At 39.4% G+C, this 15,721-nt stretch overlaps 1 protein-coding gene across 1 annotated transcript; it reads right to left on the bottom strand.

Moving 5' to 3' along the window:
* Positions 1-4,034: 4,034 nt before the first annotated feature.
* On the bottom strand, positions 4,035-15,111 carry LOC132776984 (alcohol dehydrogenase 1B-like). Its single transcript, XM_060779189.2, has 9 exons — positions 14,878-15,111; positions 13,481-13,582; positions 9,467-9,605; positions 8,921-9,008; positions 8,592-8,811; positions 7,504-7,767; positions 6,989-7,124; positions 6,561-6,699; positions 4,035-4,345 (listed from the first exon to the last, which is right to left on the bottom strand). The coding sequence occupies exons 1-9, from the start codon at positions 14,893-14,895 to the stop codon at positions 4,321-4,323; spliced, it is 1,131 nt and encodes a 376-aa protein (XP_060635172.1). The 5' UTR covers positions 14,896-15,111; the 3' UTR covers positions 4,035-4,320.
* Between the last annotated feature and the right edge of the window lie 610 nt (positions 15,112-15,721).

The raw sequence follows: 15,721 nt of genomic DNA, 5'->3' as shown, positions 1-15,721 counted from the left end.
TTTTCTCAATAAACCTGTTTCACATATATATTTGGGTTTTCAATGCAACTTTAAATATTTTAAGAGGTATAAGTAAATTGACATGAACCTAAAACTTAATAAAAGATCCAGGACAACTACTAGAATTCTCTGAATCCCCCATCAAGCATAGCCATTAGCCATGGAAATCTTTAAAAATCCCCCATTAAACATATCCTCTAAGGAGGCAGGGACAGTTCCAATTAAATATCCTGTCATCCCACTTTTTTAGCTAATTTAAAAATATTTTCTCTCTCTTTGTCTCACCTCCCTCCACTGTCTTCTGCTCTCTTCTGTTGCTGCAAACAGAATTCAGAATGCAAAATTCAATTAACTAAGAAGAAAAAAGAAACAGCAATTATCCCAATTTGTGTGTACTTCCTCATGCTAATCTTTTGCAACTTTGACCATTCTGATGGAGGCTAATTGTGCAAAGCATTTAACTGCAACTCAGAAAGCAGCTGCCGGAGAACCAAATGTAGCAAAAGGTAGGAGCATGCCTCAGAATATTTAGTCAGGTTGTTAATTTCATATAGTCATATTACTTATGAACTCACCACCTCTGATGCCTGCCACAGATGTAGGTGAAACATCAGGAGAGAATGCTTCTAGAACATGACCATATAGCCCAAAAAACCTACAGAAACCCAAATGACCTATGGTTTGAGGGGAACTTAACAAACAGAACAATAGAGTTTAATACTTTTTTTTTCAACTGGGTTCAGTAAATGTATTTCTCTTGTTGTTTCAAATCTGTCCCTGACTGGTTGTGAAGCCTGAATTGGAGTCAAGCCATGTATGCCAAACACTAAAGAACCCACACAACAACACACATACATGTCCTTATTAAAGGGGTCATCCGGAGGCTCAGAAATTCAATCCACCTAAGATTTAATTGAATAATTAGGGGAACAAGAACAAGGTGAATGGCAGGATTCCTAAGGGCTGAGGCCAGGGATCTGTCGCAACCATAATCTGAAGTTGTTTCATATGTGTCCCAGTTTTAATCTGTGAAATACAGGAGAGTATGCATGAAGGTAAGCCCCTACAGACACAACGACTGAATAGCAAGAGCAATGTGTGCCATCAAAGGAAGGATGGTAACCTTTCCATGCATCATCAGATTTGGAAGTGAATACCTGAAAATAATTACATACTCCTATAAAACCAAAAGAAGAAGAGGAATGAGCTTACACTATAAGGGCCATACTTTTGTGTACTCCATATTTTATGTAGCAGTGTGATGTTTGTGTTCTAAATCTTAAAACTTTTACTTCACCCTCTTGGATTCCAGTTCCATCTATTGTCACCACTCATCACTCCCCCTGGAAGGTAACTCTTGACAGATAAGCCCAAATAGCATGCAGCCATTGATGATATTGGTGGAGAAGGCTCTTTACTTCTCTACTAGAGCTTGGGAGATACATGTTCGAATCCTCAATGCTTGAGGAAGTTCACTGATGGGCTTTGGGCTTGTCATTTGCTATAGACACTTAATGAACATAAATCTGAGACTGAGAAGCATAGGTAACACACTGAACATCTTGGAGGAAATGTAGTGTATACTGTGACTGCCAAGATAGACACATAGGTTCTCATAATGACTCCTGTGTAACTCAGCATAAACCAAGATATCTTACCTAAATACTATTATATTCCCCAGTAATTTCCCCCAGTTATATTATCCTGCACCAAAGATACATAACCTAACTTTTAAGTTCACAAAGTTATGCCTCAGTTGTGCAATGCACTATGTTACAGAATATCCAGTGTGTAGCCATGCACAACCATGATGTACAATCTCTCATGCATGTAACTCCATGTTTGTAAAGTTCCACTGAATACACACATTTTGATGAAAAGCACACAGCCACGTGTGTAAAGGAGCTTGTGAAAGAGACCAAAAACATCACAGCCAAAGAGTTAGAGAGAAATAGAAAAGTGCTTTAGAGAGGTGGATGTAATTCATTGAATTTCTGATATCTTTACATTCTCTTTCAGTCCAAATTATTAGCAACTCCCCAATGTAGAGAGACAGAAAGATGAACCATAGCTTCTTGAAATTAGAACAAGCAAATATCTTTACATGGAAAATATGACATAAATCCCACAGAGTGAAAGCAATATTGTTCATGAAAAGTTGGTATCCCTAACATGTGGGGTGAGTTGTCTTTCCCCTTCTTTGTCATTTGCATTTTTGTATAGTAGTATGTTTGTTTCTTCTTCATAATCTCTGTGAAAATAGCACTGATGGTACTTCTTGCACCTACGCAGTAGGCTCCAGCATTTTCTAGATAGCTTTATTGGTCTTCTGGCTGCAGCCCTGCCCATCCTTCCCAGGAGGCATATAATCAGTGAGAAGGGTTGAAGGCTTAGTTCTTGTGACCCACCAACACCACAGCGGCTTCAGAGATCTTGGGAACCTAACTGGTGTCTTCAAACTGTGAGATTACTCTATGAGGTTCTTTTCATAGTTAAATTGTCTTTAGGCTGGTTTTGACTAGGTTTGTATCTTCTGGCTTGTTGAATTGGACTGGTTTTGACTTCACAGCAAAATCTTGTGCAGCTATGGGGTTTTTCTCCCTCCACAGCCTTGCCAGAGACCTTGAGGCACTATTCATCAAGGCACGCCTCCATGCTTCCCTCTAAGGAGCATTCCTCTCATGGTAGGCTTTTTACTTCTCCAGGGAACCTTCCCAGGGGTTCGGCAGGCTTCTATGCTTTGCCTCCCAGTCATGCCTCCTCCCCAAGTAGGGTCAATGTTTCTTCACAACAACAGTTTTGGCATAAGGTCCCACAAAAGGGATGGTATTATTTTGGACCACTTCAAGCTCCTGTGCCTATGACTGGTAGCACATGGAATTTTTCTGCACCCTCTGCTGCAGTAGGCATTCTTTTGCATCAAGGCTTTATGCCTCTGTTGCCTCCATCATTACTGGGTTCTGATGCTTCTACAGATAAATCTGAAGAAGAGGCAGAATCAACTGAGACACTAGAAACACTCTTGAGGGGGACAAAGCTCCTCAGCCTCTTTTGGGAGAAGATGACTAGCTTTACAGCACATGTGTGTTAAATGTGCCCATGACTAAAGCACCAGCACCAGTGGAAGATTCACTCTTCCCAGCAGAGCAACAAACTGTGCCTGTAGCTCCTGTGTTGTGCTCTCTCCTGTATTTAATCCAACTAACTAGAAACTGTGACTTAGCACCTAGTGCGGTCCTGGCAGTGTTGCACCATATTAATGGGTTATACCACCTACACACATCTTCTGTGGAATGGCTGGCTTGGCATTCAAAACCCAACGCAGTGGTGATAGATATAATGCAATCCTGTCATTCTCAAAGGGCCCCTTCCAACCCTCCAGATAAGAAGGGAAATAAAGTTGACGCTATGGGGGAAAAGAGTCACCAGACAGTGAAATTGTTTACATGCATAGACCACTATAGTGCGCACATGGCAGCATATCAAACCTCTTTATGAGGCAAGATGGGCCCTTATTTAGACCGGTTTCCAGCACAAGACCAACAATTGACTAAAGCATTCTACCAGGAAGCTATCATGCTGTCTAGGCTCCAAAAAGACCTTGTGAAGCACTCTGCTGAATCATCTGGAAAACTTATTGTCTCAGCTACGGCAATCTGTTGACATGCATGGTTGCATGCTTCCAACCTTTCAGAAGAGGGCAAGTTGCAGAAAATCTCCCAATGCACAACAATGGTTTATTTAATCTCGAAACTGATGGCCATTTGAAGCATACATGACACCAAAATTCAGGTTTCTGCCACATGCGAACTATGGCATGTGGCAGAAACATGATTACAGGTAACCAACCATTTCTTATGAAGTTAATAGTTTTATTACATGTTATCTTATATTTAATTAATGCTTGCATTTTTCTCCTTAAATGTTGTTTTATACCATATAGTTAAAATGTATTCTTCAATTAAAGAAATGCACTTCTTCCTTTTAAAACATTTAAAGTTGGTTGGAAAAACCACACATGGGAGAAACAGGGATAATGAGAAAGGCTTTATTCATCACACAATACCATTATTTATTGTGAAAATACACAAAACTGTATCCAAATGAAAAGTTTGCTATGGATCCATTTAAACATGGTCTCCATGCAGTAAAAGAGTAACTCATAAGACAGAGTTACCTTGTATTTCACACAGAGAGAAATAAAGTTGACATTTATAACAAATTTCTACATGTAACACAACACGGTCCTTTTCACAGGTGTTTCATGATGTGATGCACAATTCATGGTTCCCCTGGAATTCAGTTGTCTTGTCAGGATCTTTACATTTTCAGAACAGTGCGAATACTGAAACATGAGAACATAATTTAAAGTTAAATTGGGTGGCCTCCGTTCTGTTTGACATAGTTAATGAGAGAGATTCACACTCACAGTGTAACTCTAACTCAAAGACTTGCTGACAGTACATTATTAGGTTATCATAGAGTTGGAAGAGACCTCGTGGGCCATCCAGTCCAACTCCCTGCCAAGAAACAGGACAATAGTGTTTAAAGCACCCCCAACAGATGGCCATCTAGCCTCTGTTTAAATGCCTCCATAGAAGGATCCTCCACCACACTTTGGGGTAGAGAGTTCCACTGCTGAACAGTTCTCACTGTTAGAAAGTTCTTCCTAATGTTCAGGAAGAACTAATGTACAAGCCTATTTTGCTAGCTAAAATGCCTTCTGTAGGGAGAATCCTTTTCTGTTTGTTGACTTCAGATCTGCTAGCAAAGCCATCTACTAGGCCAAGATTTTTTTTTCCAAAAAAGGACATCAAGTTCAACCCCTTGCCATGCAGGAAATTAAAGTACTCCTAAAGGATGCCTGTCCAATCTGTGTCAAAGATGGTGAGTTCACTACTTCCCAAGGCAATCTGTTACACCATTGTGACACTCTTACATTAAAAACAAGTTTTTTCTATAGCTTAGGTGGATTCTCTTTTCTTTTAATTTGGACCCATTTGTTCAGCAGCAAAAAACAAGATTTCTCCTGTATGACCCCTGTTCCCATAACTATCATGTCATCTCTCATCTCTCAGTGACATCTCCAGCTCATCCCTTGTTTGGGTATCAGCCAGCACGTCAATGACTTAAATCAAGAAATAGTTTTCTAAGATCTACAGAGACACTCGCTGGAACACCCCAGCAAGCGAGAGTCCAAAAGTGGCAGGCTCAAACCCAGAACCTCAATCAATGGCTGATACCCAATGAGAGCCTCCCCCCTGGACACACAGAAAACTGACCACCTACTGCAATGCAACCTGAGCCCTGCTACATGCACAATGGAGGACCTCCTTGCGGCAACACCAGAGGCACTCCAAGTGGCCAGCTACTGGTCAAAGGATGTTTAATCAGCTACCAAGCTTGCAAACTTTGTGTTTTGTCTGTCTGTTTGTTTGTTTTGTTTTGTTAAAAATGTAATACAACTGTCTGGTTGCTCCTGACATGATAAATAAATAAATCTCTCAGTCTTCTCCTCTTTTAGCTAAACACTTCAAGACCCTTAAGTCATTTCTCATAAGGCTTGGTTTCCAATTCTGGGCTGCATCAAATTGTTAGGTCATATTTATCTTGGGGTATACTAAGACACCCCTCCCTCTGATCCATTTCACATGCACTTTTCAAGCCAGATGTCACCCATCCAACAGTTCTGCAAATCTTTGATATACTGAATGCTTATTGATGTTACAACACTGTATTTGCTTTTTTCATTTCATTTTTAAATATCAAAACCTTTTTATAAATAGGTATTTGGTTGAAAAATGTCTCTGCTACTCCAAAATACAGACTAGTGTAGTAGGTTGAGCAATGGACTAAGACTCTGGAGACCAAAGACTGAATCCCTCTCAGCTATAGAAACCTACTGGGTGGCTTTGGGAAAGTCTGCTCTCTCAGCTCACTGGGAGGCAAAACCAAACCCACTCTCAATAAATCTTGCCAAGGTTTGCCTTAGGGTTGCCATAACTCTGGAATGACTTGGGTGTACACAACAACAAACTATACTGGTTAATGAAAGCACTGTCCAGGGGAAAAACTGACCTTGACAGTAAGGGCACAATCAGTAACTGTCCAAAATATCAAAATTCTTTTTCAGAGACTCCTTCCCAAGGCAGATTTCCCAACACCAATACATTACCTTTTGGAACACTTTTGTTTACTTTTAACTAGGGCCCCATCCACATAGCTGAATAAAATCCCTTGAACTGGAATATATGGCAGTGTGGACTCAGATAACCCAGTTGAAAGCAGATACTGTGGGATTTTCTGCCTTGATATTTTGGGTTATATGACTGAGTGCAATGGCTTTAAGTAAAGACAAATGGGAGCCGGATAGAGAACCTGCTTGGGTTGTAGACTTGACTTTAAAGGAGCTATCCAAGGTGCTAAACGCTATCTTCCAAACAGATTCAGAATTCTGCAGAATTCAGATTAAAAGCCAGAGTAATTCCTAGTTCACTGACAATTAAGCCACCAGCTGCCACTATGGGGATATTATAATTTAAAAAAGAGGAAACATTTACCTTTCTCCTTTTCGGAGCAGATCAAACCCTTCATTTATTTTATCAAAAGGCAGAACATGGGTGATTAGTGGATCCAGAATGAACTTCTTTGACATGAGCTCCGAAACCAGTTTAGGAACAGCATCCTTGCTTTTGAGACCTGCAAATAAGATTGCTCATGGTTAAGATAAATCACCCATTGACCATCTCACACATTTCTATACTGTGTCATGCTTACACATAATTATCAAAACATATATATTGGCTATGCTGCCTAGGATTTCTGAGAGTTGTATTTTTGTAATCAATACAATTTGGGGTGCTCCTGCTCATTCCCACCGATTTTCTGAAAGACATTCCATTGCTATTGCACACATTGAGTTTCACATGATTACAAATTTAAATAAGTCTTTTTAGTAGCCAGGTAATGATTGATGTTAAGGCCATACCTCCAAATACAGAGCCTTTCCAAGTACGTCCTGTGAAAATAAGTGTTGGAGACAAGGTAATCTCTGATGCTGAAGGCGCTGCTCCCACAATCACACTGACACCGTAGTTCAAGTTGCAGGAAGCCAAGGCAGCAGCCTAAGGCAAATCCAAAATCATACATTCAGATAAAGCCAAGGAAATGCCTGCTATTGTATATGCCCTGCTATCTATCCTCTTCTCTTAGAATTTCTGTAACAGCATATAGGCCACTGCAAGTAAGGAAGTAATAAACTAATTTCTCAACAAATTATGGGAACGGGCTGCTTCTCAGACACTTCAAAGACTAATGGGAATAAGCTGATCGAGCTCTAATTTCAGCTTCTACAATCCTTGTCTGCTGGCATTGCTGTCTGGAGCTTTGCTGCAACAGTTTAATGGAGCAGAATCTCAAGATAAAGCAAAATAGGAAAAGCAACGCATACTTTCTTGTTCCTTCCTTTTCAAATCTTTCAAGAAATGAACTTTATGCACATACCATGGTGTCTGTGCGACCAATCACTTCAAATGAATAGTCCACACCTTCCCCTTCAGTCATTTCCAGCACTACTTCATTGATGGGCTTCTTGAAATCCAGAGGGCTGATACACTCGGTGGCACCCAGCTCCTTAGCCATGGGAAATTTGTCCTTGTTGATGTCGATCCCAATGATCCGCGATGCTCCAGCTGCTTTACAACCCATGACGACTGAGAGGCCAACTCCTCCCAGACCAAAAACAGCACAAGAAGAATCAGGTGTCACCTGCATCAATGTCAACATAATAAATTACTCTAGAAACCCATAGTAATATGAAGTCATATGATTAAAATAAGTATTTTTTCCCATTTTACTGTATTTATTTGTTGAGAACTTTATGTTCCTGATTTCATACCTATAGTTTCTTGTTATCATTTGAAACACAAAAATTCTGTAAATTAGAAGGAGGATATAAATATGCAATTCTCATTGAAGCAGCTTTGTTTGTTTGGGAATTGAGTAAATTCACCCAATTCCCATGGTGACTCCCCTTTAACCAAAACACTCAACAGGTCTACTCTAATTGGGACTGAGAATCAAATTCAGGCATAACTGGGTTGTTGTAGGTTTTTTCGGGCTATATGGCCATGTTCTAGAGGCATACTCTCCTGACGTTTCGCCTGCATCTATGGCAAGCATCCTCAGAGCTAGTGAGGTCAGGCATAACTCTTCATTATTAAGCTTAAATAAAATACATTTATTTGTACGTTTTTGGTATTACAGATATATTCTTATTTATTTATTTATTTATTTATTTATTTATTTAATATCCCAATCTTCTCTACCTCCGTGGAGGGACTCAGAAACAGCAGAAATTCAATGCACAAATACAACTAAAAACATCATAAAATCATAATAAATTAAAATTCAGACAGAATAAATACATATAAGCCAAATCGCCAAGATAGAATCAAGTTCAACACAATCCCCAAATGTGGTCAGTAATTATTAGGTTATTAGTTCCACAATGGATAGGTCACTGACACAAAATTCAGCTACATGACAAATTTCTCCAGCTCCAAATCAGCCATTTATGTCCTGTTGCTTACCTTTCCGGATCTGATGGCAGCACCATAGCCAGTAGAAAATCCACAGCCTATCAGACAGGCTTTCTCAGGAGGAGCTGCAGGATCAATTTTGGCCAACGAATCCTCATGTACTACAGTATATTCAGCAAAAGTGCTGGTGCAAGCAAAATTGTGAACTGGCTTCCCTTTGTAAGAAAATCTGGTTGTGCCGTCGTACATTAATCCCTTAAATTCAGAAAGACTGTAAAACATGGAAGGAGAAATTGAATTGTAATGGGTACTTTTCAAAGTTTGTAGTACAAGTAAGATACTAGTACTTTCTAATACTGTTGGAAATGATGACAACTCACTCATTCTTTTCACACAAGTTGCCTTCAGGATTCTTGCAAGTGCGGCATTTCCCACATTGTGGGAGAAAGAGTGGAATGACTTTGTCTCCTAGGGATTATGAAAAGAATATTGTGAGCCTGAAGGTTTGTGACTGAGTCAAATTGGACCACAACTAATGACCTGTCCATTGCAAAAAACAACAACAATCTATCTCACTACCGAAAATCAAACATTATTGGTTAGGACTTTTGAGAAAAGCCATTTTAATTCACATTTGATAACATTGCCAACTAAACAACTTTGGGTGTGTCAAGTCACCTAATCCTCTTAGTTATCTTAACTCCAGAATCTAATATGATTAAGATATGAAAAGATATGATAAAACAAAAACCACATCTGCTTTCTTGCATGCCCCTGCTTGGCTTGGGCGTAGACACTTTCTAATCTCTTCAAATTGGCAAGTAGAGCATTATAGAAGATGCCAGTTGAACAATTACTTGGCTATACTAGTCTACTTTTGTCATTGTGTATGCATGCAAATGCTCTCTCATTGCACTTTGCCATACCTGGTTTCACACAGGTAACTCCTTCCCCAGTGCTCTCCACAACACCAACAGCTTCATGGCCAGGGATAACAGGGAACGTTGTTTTTATTGAACCACTCAATACATGGTCATCAGTGCGACAGATTCCAGTAGCCAAAATCTGTGATAAAGATGAACAACAGCTACAGATAATTGCTTCCCATTTAGAATTTTTTTTTTTACAATTGCTTATTATTTAAGGATTTTTTTCTATTGAATTTTGATATCATTGTTAATTTTGGTATACAGATAAAGGATTTGCTACGATTACATACTAACATGATAAAAATACAAACCAATCTTTTAGCTTAGTTAAATTAATTCTAGCCCAACACCCCACCCTAAACTTGATGAATATGCCCTTCACCATCCCGGCAGAATGGAACTGTTCTGTATGCACAAGCGATACTTTGTCACAATTATAACAGTATTACCTCGATTACAAATCCCCTCCCAACCTACTTCACAAGACATTGACTGCTTGAGGAGAAAGAGATTCCTTCTGCCAGCAATTGGAGTACAACATTTCTGTCCAGTTTGGAGAGCAGAAAAAGTTACTTAGGTAAGTACAATGGATCCTTGGTATCTGCTGGAGTTTGCTCCATGCACTAAAATCCATAGATGCTCAAGTCCTATTATATACTACTGAGTAGCAAAATTATATCCCTTATATAAAATGACAAAATCAAGGTTTGCTTTGGGGATTTAAAAAAAATGTTGTCAAATTGGTTGATGAAGAATCTGTGGGTAAATACAACCAACTGTAGAGTTAATTAAGTAGCTGATGTAGAATACTGACTCTTTTCTCACAGCCCAAAGAGAAAGGGTCCTCAGGCAGCAGCAGCGATAATAGTAACAGCCAACTGCCAAGTAATAATTGGCCCCAAAGATGTTCGAAGGCGGAGAAAGGCAATTAGGAAGAAGACATGGGCCCTCTTAGATTGATCATAAACTATGTATTGAGAAGGTGAAGGGATCACACTGGAATTGCCAAAACAGGTCTTAGTTGAGAAGATCATGAATGTGAACCAATTTATGGATGAAGATATGTCAGTAAGGATACTTGAGTTGGCTGGGAAAGATCAGGACAAGGATATGAAGAAGCAATAATTGAGAAGGTCAACAAAGTGAAACCTATTCTGTAGGAACCTGGGTTGCCACATATGATTATGCCCCTTTCCTTTCCGTTTCAATTACAAATTGTCCTAAAGGAGGGAAAAAGAAAACAGACTGTTTTTTAATGAAAACAAAAAATTTCAAGATTTTTCTAGCTTCCAGAAGGAACAAGGCGACCCTAGCAAAAAAATCCACTTTCACAGTCACTCTCTGCTTCATCTCAATCAAAAAAAGTACTTTTAAGACGCCATCAACCAGTGACTACAAACTGGCTGAACATGTTTTACTTCTGGTCCTTAGAGCACAAGCCATGTAAGGATTTGCAGATAAAGACCAGCACATTGACTGAAAAATGCTAAATTGAGCTCTGTATGGCTCATTTGTCCATAAACTGAGGTCTTTTGGATGTCTTCATTGAAAGTCGTATGTATACTACAATACAGTAGAGAAGAAAGGATGTCTCATCAAAACTTGTAGAAGTTCTTTTCACTTTAACAGTCTGATCCAGAAATGTATGACATACTTGTGCAAGTGCTGGGTTAGGGTTAGGGCCCAACACTACTGTGATGTTTCCTGTAGCTATCCCCATTCTGAAATATGAATGACTCTCCAAACCTTAGTTATATTTGGAGCTTTGCTGATGCTGAACAACTCTGAAGAAATCACTGAAGCTGGAGGATGGTTTGGCAGTGAAGCAGCACTGGGCCTTTGCTTCAACTCACTGCAGATGCCTTGCTAACTATGCCAGTCATGCCCCCAATATGCTTATGCAATCAACTTGGTGCTCATAAATATGCAATGGGGGTTTTGTAGCACCTTTGAAACCAAATGCGACAGAGAAGTTGGTAGCATAAGCTTTCTGAGACTTCATCAGATACATCTTTGCATATTATACAGAATAACTTCTTCTGACACCTTAAAAGTGGCATAAATTTCATGATGGTGAACTAATAAATGAAATCTCTGCCATATATCATAAAACTTCCATCTTCCATCCTCTTCTTTTCATATTGAATAACAAGTCATAGATTTCCTTGTGGAGGGTCAGTGGTTGCAAAAACATTCTAAACCTATTATGCAAAACTAAAAACTCTTGCAGATCTGTGTAGGGACTGTGAATTAGAATTTATAAATGCATACTGTATTTCATATTTAAGATCTATATGATCTCTGGATGTTGCTGCCCTCAATTTGACCTGAAAGCTAGCTCAAACCTGTTGGAAACGCTTCTATTATACTGAGATATCTATTATACTGAGACCACGAGCTTTTGATGCTTACATAATCAAAGTATACTTTAGCAGAGCCTATGTTTGACAGGAGATTAGAGCAAGGGTGGGGAATTTCTTTCAACCCAAGAGACAGATTCACTTTCAGAAATGTTCTCAAGGGTGGAGGCGCATGCCAGAGGTGGACAAAGGCAAAGGAGTAGGGCAAAATTGCTAGCATATGTGAGCTCAAAGCTCCTAACATAACAGGTTTGGAGAGGCATTCATATTTCAGAATGGGGATAGTGACAGTAGAAACCACCAAAAGATAGCCTCACAAGGAATATGGTGTGGCTGTTTGTGAAGTCATTCATGGCCACCTCAGAAGAAGTGGATTTGACTCCAGAGGATATGGCAATAGGCGAAGTCCTGTCCCTCTATGGCACAAATATGACAAAGGAATGCAATTTTGGAATAACAGCTATGTTGCTTCCATAGCTATCTATAGCTTGGAAACATGTTCACTAGACAGCAAGTTGCCGTGGTTGTATTTTGGAAAAGTTACTATTTTGGAGTAAAAACCTCCAAATTCCCACAGCCAGCATGCTGATTGCTCATGCTATCTAGGGGATGCTGGAACTTGTCATTTAAAAAAAAAGAAGAAGAAAGAAACTATCCCAAATCTAACTTATGTTTTGAGATTGGCTAGTATTTCAGAGGATACTAGGGTTCCCATTGATATGCTTTTGCCCCAGGGGTTCATCCTACAATTTGGGAAGTTTCTGCCCTTGGCATTTATTGGCAGAGATTTCCCAGCAAAGCATAAGGTTTGGGTGTCTTGGGTGGCTGACTGCACTGGGTTGCCTCAAGGAAGGTAGATTCTGTAGCAGAGGAGGCAGTTTCTTATCTGTAATGGACAGCTTTTTCCGAATGTGAAGAAACTTCTTCAGATTTCTGCAACATTTCCATTGTCAACAGCTACAAATGAAATGTCATTTTCAACTCCTATTAAACATTTGAAAATATACATATGAAACACAATGGAGTAAGAAAGACTGTCTGAACTTGCACTCTTGTGTGTCCAGCAAAGTTGATTGATGGAACCTGATTTTTGTCAAAGTGTATTGACACAGTTTTCAAGTGTTTCCAACAGACGTTGTGGTATTCTTGTGTAACCATAAATTACCAATTAAAAGTTATTCTCAGGTTTTTTTTAAGACTTGAAACTTTGTAACTAAAATACAAAATTATTTAATTAAGTCTATATAAAAATATAGAATAAATCATATAATTTAAATTGTTTTGTGTTATGGACCTACACTTCATGACTCACAAAAAAAAGTTTCAAACCCCCCACCCCACCCCCATTTTTTTTCTGGCTACAACCCTGTATTGGAGGATGTCTTTGTCCTTGCATGTATTTGGCTAGAAGTGAAGAACACAATGCATCCTCCCTTTCATGTTTCTGCATATATCCTATCCCCCTGGATCAACCACTGAACTTTCCTTTAACACTTATAATTGACCAGCACCCTGAACTAGTTTTGTGTAGGATGCTTGAGAGAGATGGGGCCTGCTGCCTCATTTCGCCTGATAGAACCTACCTGATTAGAGTGAATATGTGTAAATACTGATAATCTGCACTAATCCAGTTTTAGATTGTCTCCTTTACCTTAATGCGAGCTTCATGTGCTTTTGGCGGGGCCACTTCTACTTCCACTATGCTAAAGGGTTTCTTAGGTTCAAAGGCTATGGCAGCCTTACATTTGATGACCTGTAAAAATAATAGGGGATGAGACAATGTTTACATTTATAACAGACATGAAATAACACATTCTTACTTTTAAAATTTGGGAAGGCACAGATCAGGACATTGAAGACATACATGGATGTTTGATACCTTGCCATGTTCTTTCTGCCTTTTCCAGGATCCCAGAATTCCCTCCATAATCCATGTTTATATCTAAAGAAAATGGCTAAAAGCCAGAGAACTGTGAAAATAGTTCAATACACCTAGCAGGATATAGGTGTAAATATCCTAAAGGCACTGGATCCTATCTCATCTTGAATGCAAAACAGAGTTAGTTCTGTTTAGTACTTGGATGGAAAATCATCATCAGATACCAGGTGCTGTAGGCTATATTTCAGAGGAAGGTCTTGGCAAAATCATCTATGAGTATTCCTTGCCTAAGAATTTCCTATGACATTCTTGGAGTTGGTCTATCTTGATAGGCAAGTTGAAGGCACACACACATAGCAAAGGCCAAAAATATGTAGCAATGAAGTTTGAAATGCACAGAACTGGTGCCCCTGCACAAGCAATATCCTTAAAAACTTGGACAAACAAGATAGTTGTGAAACAAACATTATCTGTGCTCCATCTGTTTCTGCAGATCATGTGGTCTTCTTGGCTCTATCATCTGTGGAGTATTTGTTCCAGATGTTGTTTTTTTCCACACTAGTTAATTTTAGGAGAAAGGCTGCATTTATTTTTAAAGCAGCATTTTTGCAGAGCCTTTGTATGCACACACACACCAAAAGCCGTTCTCTCTTTTTTCTTTTCTTGTCGTTACTTTCAAACATCGCACAATTGTTTCCACAGGCATATGCATAAACATTGCTCTACATTTTGAGAGCAACAAATGTTTCCTATCTGGCTACAGATTCTGTTGAGACAAAGCAGCCCTACATCATAAAAATGTCACTTTAGAACAAGATAAATCTGATGTTGACATATTCTGCGGTGGGTTTTCCAGCATCTCTAGTTCAAGTAAGGTTCTGCTTCTGGCGCAAGTACAATATAGCCATTGGGGTGTTGTGTGGTTTCCAGGCTGTATGGCCCGGAAGATGCAAGGCACAGATGCAGGCAAAACGTCAGGAGAAAGTGCTGCAACAACACAGCCATACAGCCCAGAAACCACGCAGCACCCCAGTGATTCTGACCATGAAAACAAAGTCTTCAACAATACATTATAGCCATTTCTATTTGTATGTTTAGGTGTCAGTTTTCACATACTCATACATACACCTCGGGTGAAAAAGCAATCTTAAAAGAAACAATCTACTTACTTTCCCTGCAGTGCTCATGATTCTATGATTCACAAATTGCCAGGCTTTCTGTGTAGTTGTGAAGCTTCTGTGTAGTTGTGGTGGTCTGCCCTCCTGGATGGATCCAAACTCCCTTTTAAAGTGGTTGCAAAGATTTGGTTTGTCTTGTAACTAAATCCAATATTTGTTGAGTCCCACCCCAAGGACTTGGCCACTCCTCTCATGCCACTCTGTTTTCTCAAGTTCCATTATGCAAGGATTAGAATTGAGTTACGTGGGAGTTTTCACCTCAAAGGCTGGATTAAGGCATGTTGGGGCAATGAGCAATGTCAAATTCAAGAGACCCTGTATTGGGCTTCTTCCAATTCCTTGGCTCATGCTCAAATCTGGCACTGATTTAAAACTGGCACTGACTCAGCAGTTCTTCAGTGCATCTTAATACTGAAAGAAATCAGTAGATTTGAAGACATTAAGAAGCTACACTAATTCAATAAAAATCCAAATGTAAGCATTTGAGGGAAATGAAAAAGCAATTGTCACTGCAAATTTATTTTGTTAGCTTAAGGGTAGCAGAAGTATCATCTGCTCTATATGGTAGAGCCAAGGAAGTATTACATATGACTGGCCCCATATCCATATTATAATCTAAGATTTGTTCCTTAAGCTCTAAAACTTAGTTGACCTTCTAGGAAACAAATGAGTCAAGTGTGGGCTAGGCAAAACTATGATTAGGTGGATCTGTAACTGGTTAAGCGAACGAACCCAGAGGGTGCTCACCAATGCTTCCTCTTCATCCTGGAAAGAAGTGACGAGCGGAGTGCCGCAGGGTTCTATCCTGAGCCCGGTCCTGTTCAACATCTTTATT

This window comes from Anolis sagrei, chromosome 5 (assembly GCF_037176765.1).
Source record: "Anolis sagrei isolate rAnoSag1 chromosome 5, rAnoSag1.mat, whole genome shotgun sequence".
NCBI classification, from domain to species: domain Eukaryota; kingdom Metazoa; phylum Chordata; class Lepidosauria; order Squamata; family Dactyloidae; genus Anolis; species Anolis sagrei.
This window is presented reverse-complemented; position numbering and strand designations above follow the sequence as displayed.